Raw genomic sequence first — 8169 nt, 5'->3', positions numbered from 1 at the left:
AGAGCTTAGTGCTGTTTTTTAGCCAAAGGAAGTGCATAAATTCCGCTATGTGACATATAGTAACTGGAATTTGATGAGCTGCCTCGTGTGTTTCTGTCTTTCCTTCAATTTCCGAGAGATGACATGACCTCTGTTGAACCTGCTGGTCTAATAAACGGCGCTGTCTGGTGTGTAGGACCCAGCGAAAAAGGGAAGCTCTCGGTGAGAACTGAGGAAAGAGAGAGAGAGAGAGAGAGAGACTCCTCCTCGTCTCCGGTGTCAAACTTGACATCAGCCTCAGAGCCGAGAATGGTAACTTGTGTCGGAACAGAAGCCCTCACATGAGTGGCATGCTTCATGGAGTTATGTACCTTGATTTGCCCCCTCAACTGCTATCATGGATTCCAAAACCTTAATACTTTTCCTTTTTCTCTTCACGTATATTTCCAGCGCAGAATTCATTATTCATCCGTCCAATGAAGGTAAGATAACGTCTGGAGCGCGAGACATATTCTGCCGCATCTCTGCTTCTTCTGTCTCTCCAGCACTGCCAGTCGACTTGCGCTGGACCAGATCTGACAAGGGAAATGACATCGAAGTGAATAGTTACCTGCTTTGCAGTTTAAGGTTAAACGCTCGCTCGTTCACTTTATATCAGAGCTGCTGCTCCGAATCAATTCTATCGCAGTTCTGCGTGAGACGCATTGAATTGCCTGCGCGAGAAATTTCGTAAAAGATGTCGCTGCAAATTCAACTTTTAGAGTTGTTTATTATTGTTTGTTAATGTCACTTGAGCTGCGTCACAAAAGCATGTTTTAAACGATCGATCGGTTGGGAAAGCACGAGCGCGCAACGACTGAGCGTCAAATCCAGTCCGACAATCAACTGGGCATACCGCATAATCTTAAAATAGGCTATATGGGTCTTTGTGCATTTGATTTATTTATTTTTATTTTCTTTATAATTAAGAAATTGCTATAATTACTGTGTGGTTATCCTGTATGGAGTCTAGTTATGAGGCATATTTGCATGCGCTGTAAGTTTGTGCGCCGAGTTTATTGAGTTGCACTGCGCTTTTGTTGTAATACGTGAAAAACTTCATCTTATTGGATATACTTTGCTTCAGATGCGTCTTTTGGGTAAACAGTTATTTCGGCTACAATCGGCTGTCTGTCACATAGCCTATTCTAATATGTTTGTGTTTATTTATTTATTTTAACTTAAAGCGCACGTTGATATTAAGGAAAAACATAGAAGTCTTTATATTGACTGTTATAAGATGCGGTTGATTTTATGAATATTACTCAAAACTAATAGGTTGCATTCGAGTTTATTGATGCCGACGTTGTTCCAGTTATCTCAGTGGTATACCCTTATTCTAATCAGACGATTAGTCAATAAATTAAAATAAATCATTACATTTGCACTTGTTGACATATTAGCTATTGTACATTTGCAATCCCATATGAGCTAGCCTATTGGATAATCTGTACCGTAAAGGACTACAAACTGACGAAATTTCAAATAAAGTGGTCAAGTGACAGTAGCCTAGCCTATCAATCGTTTTTAAAGTCAATAACTTAAAATCAACCTTTAAAGCCAGCAGAGTTAGTTATAGATGCACTCTCTATATTTTTTATTATTTTTTGTTACATTTATTTTATTATTATTATTTTACAAAACAGTTGTTATTTCTAGGACACTGTCTGTGTATTTTACATCTAAACGTCCTTTGTGAAGCGCTTAAAGAAGCGGCGGGGTCGAGATGTAGATGTAGGCCTAAATAAGGGGTGTGTTTCAGTTCTTTTTATTTTCGCTTTATTTGCGTGTACACCCTATTTTTATGCATCTTATGTATATCTCTAACCGTTTTGTTCACAGTGATTAGCATAGTTTGACCCGTTCAGAGCTAAAGGCTCAATTATTTTTCTACAGTCGCTCGGGGGATGAAAGAGAAGTGAGACTTTTGTCTATAACTAATCTGTAGAAGTTTGTCACATATTCGATATATAGCGCTGTTTATTAGCATTTCCAAAACTTCAGTTGCTCTTGACTTTATTTGGCCTAATTAGAGAGAGAGAGAGAGAGAGAGAGAGAGAGAGAGAGACATTCGTTAATCTCATTCTGTTATGAACCGATACAAAAGATGAACAGATTCGTTTAGTGGTGTGTATTTATGTTCGAAATGAAACCGGTCAGTTTGCTATTATTGGGTTTAGAATTGATGTTTTTGTATCAGAGTGTGGATCTTTGTGGAAAGATGTGTTTTTATGCTGTCAGCACAAGGATGGGCGAGCTTTCTGATGTTTCACGACGCTTTAGCTGTCTGTCCTGAGGAACAGAGCGGCTTTTCTCTCTGATTGTGATTTATGGGCTGTGAATTAGGCCTGTTTTGCTGAAAAAGTATGTAATGGGACGTGTTTTTTCACCAGAGAGTGTCAGTATAGAGCCGCAGCTATTGATATGATTTGGAGCAGAGCTGTTTTACAGCTTGAAGTCGCCTCATCAGCTCAGATGTGGTGTTTATTATATCCTCGCATGATCCGAATGCATAAAAATAGTAGTTTTATTTTATCATTGTTCTTATTAACTAATATTGGACGAGTTAAGCGTCAGAGACCAGCTTGATGACCTCTAGGTAATTGCGGCTCACCTCCCGAAATTTCCTATATTGACTCATGCCTCGATTCAATTATGATTTGATTAAACAAGTAGTAGTTGAACTATACATTTCATGTTCACATTGACACTGTTTCTTAGAATAATAATGTACACAACGAGCATTAATTCAGAAAAATAAAACATAAAAAAAAAATCTTATGAGACTCATAAATCCTTTCGGAGTCAATACGCGTCTTAAAAGTTATAGCCTTGTCTATGCGAAGCGAGACTCAGAAGCATATTTCCCTCCTTCTTCAGGAAATAAACTTTGAAACGTGTTCATCTTAATTTTGGTATTTATTTATTTCATATTAATAAGATTTCGTCACGTAACTTTCCTTGGTTAGCCTAACAAATCATGGCCCTGATTCTTGACCTGACATCAGTGATCTTCTGCTCGGGCTGAAACGGGCCGATTTACTACACGGGCCGTGCACTTTAACCCTTAACATCAGGTCGTAAAATAGGGATAATAATAATCAAAACTTTAAAGTAAAGTCGTTATGCTTGTAATGAACTTTAATAACCAAATCCTTGTGGAGCGCAGCTCATTGAGACCGTGTTCGTGTCGGTCAGCATACGTGTGTGTAAAGATAGAGGATACAATACATGTAAGCCCGAAACACATTACCATTGTCAGTGTAATTTAAATACTACAGATGGGTTTTATAATTATTTAATTTTTATTATTTTATTTTATTTGTTTAACGATTAAAAAGTTGTGGAACAATTTAAGTAGCCTACCGACAACTCTAGGCTAATTAACTATAGCCAACAACATCTAATAAATAAATAAATAAATAGATAAATAACAAAATAAAAAAGGAAGAAGCAAAAGGCACCTTGTACTACTATTAGGCTACTGTTATTACTACTACTAAATAAATAAATAAATATAGCTTGACTGACCAGTTGACCTCTATAATTTAGGTATGTACTTTCTGAATATCCAAGCAGCATATTAATAGTCAAAAAATATTGTTGACTATTTTTACTGCATTTTTCCTAGAGTCTGTGTTTGAAAACAAAGTAACTTACACTGTCCTGTAGATGCACACAGCATGAAATCTCACTTTTTTCTTTCTTTTTTTTCTCACAACAAAATCTTGTTTATCTTTTTATTTTCTCTCTTGGGAAATTAATTAATTAATTAATTTATTATTATTATTATTATTATTTTTTTTTTTTTTTACAGTTTTGAGATACAAAATATCTTCTGCTGAGACTGCTTATTGTAAATATGTTTTTTTATATATACTTAAAATATATAAATTAAACCTCACTGGATTAAAGTTTATTTAATAAACAGTGGCAATTTTCTTAATCAGTAGCAGCGGGTTTAATGCCATTATTTAATTTTTTTTTAATAAACAACACATGGCAAAAAAAAAAAAAAAAAGGGGAATTGATATCTTCTTTTTTTTGGATCTGGGCACACTGCCTAGTGAAACATACTTCTGTTTAAAGAAGCAAATTAATTTCTCTGCCATTTAGCCTGGCCTATGTGAGTCACGTTTGTGGTGGGTACATTTTTGGGAGCAGTGTAGTGTAATGCATATCGCCTATCCTGTCATCCGTATAGGCTACTCACGACAGACAGTTTTCCGAGCATGTGGGATTACAGCGAACAGTTGACCACATCCTTACACACCGATTTCAACTAAAACAACACCGAAATATCTCCGGAAATCTTCCCCAAGCCCCATCAGCTCCAGAATAGAGCATCTGCCAAAAACATAAATACAGACGTAAACGAATCACACAACACAGCTACAATCCTAAGGTTTCCATTTTCTAACTTGTGGCCAAGATGGCGCAGCACGCAAGCCACGGCGCTCCTCTCGCTCCGACTACGACATGGTGCGGTGTGATGTCACGGTGCACTAGTTTCCAGACGGGACGGCTGATGTTTTCTAGATGTTTGGAAAGTAGCTTACACTTACAATCGCATCCAATGCATACCGTATCATCACTGTAACCGTAACACGTGGGGTTGTGCTGATGGGTGGATTCTGGATGGAGATGGTAGACAGAAAAGCTGTAAGCATTCGGAGGGGCTGAAGCAGACACCCTGAGACCCGACTGAATTATTCATGGCGCAGAGGTTAATACTTCATTGCCATCGTGCCACTATGGGCACACGCTTCGATCAAGCTGCAGGACCTGCAATTTGCTATTGTGTTTCCAGTTGAACCTGTTTATTTTTGGTTTTTCGGATAGTTGAGCTGGGGAATTAGTAAACACAGAGCGCCAAATCCTGACAGCTCTTGAATCGAGAACCCAAAATGTGGTTTGACTTGTAAGGAAGCCATAAATCATGAAACGTTCAAGCACTGACCTCTTGGTTTTGGGCTTCGTGGCGACCCTTGGTGAAGATCGACCAGCTGCAGGGGAGGATCTAGTGCGGGTGAGAAAAGGGTAAATTAGAGCAGCAGTGGATATTTTGGACACACATATCGCGCGGCCTCTTGTTCTCTCTGGAAAACCCTTTGAAAATAATCCGCTGTGTGTCTTATACACCCACAGTCAGATTTTAATAAAGCCAGGCATCAGCTCCTCATGCTCTCTGAGGACCCGGTGGTTCTGAGGTGTTCAGACATCTGACTCTCATCTTAATTCAATAACAGATTTAATTAACTACCTGAGAGGTGAAGAGGACGGTGACGAGAGAAGGCACTGTGTCATTTATGGGCCATATGGTCTCTTAAACCCATGCAAATCTCATCCAGATCATAATCGTCAGCCGCGATCGCAGATATGTGTCGTGTTAGTGGCTATTTTCTGCGAGTGCTGAATGCTATTCGCCTCGAACACAGTGAGATCTTAAGAATTATGTGACAAGGAAGTTGTAAAAGGGCAATTTGTAACACACTACATTTCTTCACAAACAAGTTGTTGGAGTGATTATACTTATTCAGCATCTGGGTTGTTGCCACATAGCATCTACGTTTCGTTTAAGAGAATTTAAAAAAAAAATAAGAATTTTAATTTAATTTAATTTAATTTAATTTAATTTAATTTAATTTAATTTAATTTAATTTAATTTAATTTAATACGTTCATACATTGTGGTTAATTAATTTTCAAAATTATCAGTGATATTCAGTATAATCTGTGAATATAGTGTAATAAAAGCTGCTATTTTATTTATTTATTTGTAGATTAAAATTTTGCTAAAAATTAATTTTCACAACAGGATATTTCAACTCACCGATAGTATTTAATGTCAAATACCCACAGTATGCTATGAATGTGAAATTATGATGTCTTTGACATATAAATTAAATTAAAAGCCATCATTTTACTTTTATATTGTATTATACACACACACACACACACACACACACACTTACATTATTTAATATAAATTACTCATAATACACTCTCAGAAATAAAGGTACAAAAGTTGTCACTGGGACGGTACCTTTTCAAAGGGTACATATTTGTATATGTTTTGGAACATTTTGGTTCCTTTGAGGTATGTATTAGTACTTAAAGTGTACATATTAGAACCCAATAGGTATAAAAGTGTACCTTTTGAAAAGGTACTGCCCCAGTGACAGCTTTTGTACCTTTATTTCTGAGAGTGTACAATATAAAAGTGAAATTATAATACATTTGAATTGATTGCATATCTATCCTTATAGTATTTAATGTCAATGACTCTTAATACAGTATACAAGTGAAACTATAATAGATTTGAATTTAAGTGTATATTTTTATTTCTAGGTTGATAGCTAAAGATAAAGGATAACAACAGCTACAGTTCAGGGATGATACATTAGAGAGACAGAGATTATTGTCTGGTTTAGCTGGTTGGATGAGATAGCGGTTAGCTCAGCTGTTCATAATCAGCCCTCTGTTTTGAGCTTGATGCTAAATGTTTGGTGGAGAGGGTGGGAATGACGCTGGCTGTGACTTCCTTCTCTTACATCTGCAGAATTCGCCTCACCCATGTAGCTTTCTAATTTTATGGTCTCAAATTTCCCTGGTCGGCTCAATTTGAAATGCGGGCTCGGCTCATTGAGAAATTTAAATTGGAACCAACGGAGCTGGATGAGAGCTGCCATTATCTGACATAAGCAGATAGCTTTATTATAGTTAATAGGGATCGTCTACAGCATGAGAACAGCCAGCTGTTTGGCTGGCGCTCAGGTGTGCTGCCGTTTTCTGCTGGAATTTGATAATGGGGTCGGTAACAGACTGATATATAGACTAGAAGTCAAAATGATGGATGCACCTGACTGAATTTATACTCATCGTGATCTTAAAAATATTCCCATCTACTGAAAAACAAAAAAACTAACCAAAAAAACAAAAACAAAATAAAAATAAAATAAAAATAAATTCTTAAAATTATACAGGCAAATAAAAATTTTGCATTTATGAATTTGTTTACAAAACTAAAATTTCATTTCAATTAATTTAAAATTGTTCTATTGTATAATATACAGTAAAAAATTCAAATACAATTTTTTTTAAATTCAGTCAAGCAGATGCTATAAAAAATCATCAATCAAAATTGTTTTTTCTTTTTATTTGTAATTTGATGAATGAAAAACAGTAGACTATTCATAACAACTAAGCAAGTAAAAAAATAAGTAATACAACATTATAGATTGAAAATAAAATACTAATATTAAACAGGTTATTTTGGCTTGATTGTTCCTATCAATATTTCAATCTGCTTACTTGTCATATTTTGGTCTCTAAATTAAATTAAATTAAGTTAAATTAAATTAAATTTGAAATGTGTTTAATTTAATTATATTTATTTTATTTTATTTTAATTTAATAAATAGTTCAGTAATAATGATTTATAATAATAATAATAACATTATTATTAATAAAGTAAATAGATGAATAGAAATAGATTAAAGTAATAGATTAAAGTAAATAAATGAAAGTTAAACAATGAAAAGTGTTTTTGAAAAGCATAAATGTGAACTTCAGTTTTTTTTGGTCATTAAAATGTTAGATTTGCCCAGTGTTTAGTAGTAGTAGTAGTATTTCCATAATTAAAAAATATATACATATATTTTAACATTCTGAAGACTTCTGAAAAAATGCATCCATAATAATAAATGCTGAAGAATGAGCAAGCGTGTCCAAATTTCTGACTGGTACTAGGAACACATTTCTTACGTTTAGAAGGTGTATTGGCCCCGACTCGAACATCATGTCACGCTTTGTGATAGGAAAATAAATACTGGCAATAAAGTATATGTTTCTAGGCTCTTTTAGAAAAGAAAGGTTTATGTCATCCATGTCCCATATGTCCATTTGTGGTTTGGCTGGATGTTTTCTGGCCGTCGCTGTAGAGAGAAAGAGCGACACAGCTATTAGCAGGGGCCATCGACGCCTTGCTGAGTGGCCCACATGTCAGCTGGGATTATGCGTTTACTGTACGCCGACGGAGGCTTTTGTTCTCTCTCTTTGTGCCTGTAGAAGCCTTGCTCAATCAAACAGGAGGCGTTGTTATGAGAGCAGGAGACACTGAGATGTCAAGAGCTTGTCACGACCTTCCCCC

At 35.8% G+C, this 8169-nt stretch overlaps 1 protein-coding gene across 2 annotated transcripts in view; it reads left to right on the top strand.

Annotated features, from left to right (window-relative positions):
* Nucleotides 1–258: 258 nt before the first annotated feature.
* The window catches only part of epha3 (eph receptor A3), a 113418-nt gene continuing 105507 nt past the window's right edge, over nt 259–8169 (top strand). Inside the window, exon 1 of one of the 2 annotated variants that reach the window (XM_026272554.1) lies at nt 259–461. In XM_026272554.1, the coding sequence (XP_026128339.1) occupies nt 377–461 (85 nt within the window). In that variant the 5' untranslated portion in view covers nt 259–376. The remainder of the gene's footprint in view (nt 462–8169) is intronic. The other variant, XM_026272556.1, reaches the window with a different exon arrangement.

Source organism: Carassius auratus, chromosome 9 (genome assembly GCF_003368295.1).
Source record: "Carassius auratus strain Wakin chromosome 9, ASM336829v1, whole genome shotgun sequence".
Taxonomy (NCBI): domain Eukaryota; kingdom Metazoa; phylum Chordata; class Actinopteri; order Cypriniformes; family Cyprinidae; genus Carassius; species Carassius auratus.
This window is presented reverse-complemented; position numbering and strand designations above follow the sequence as displayed.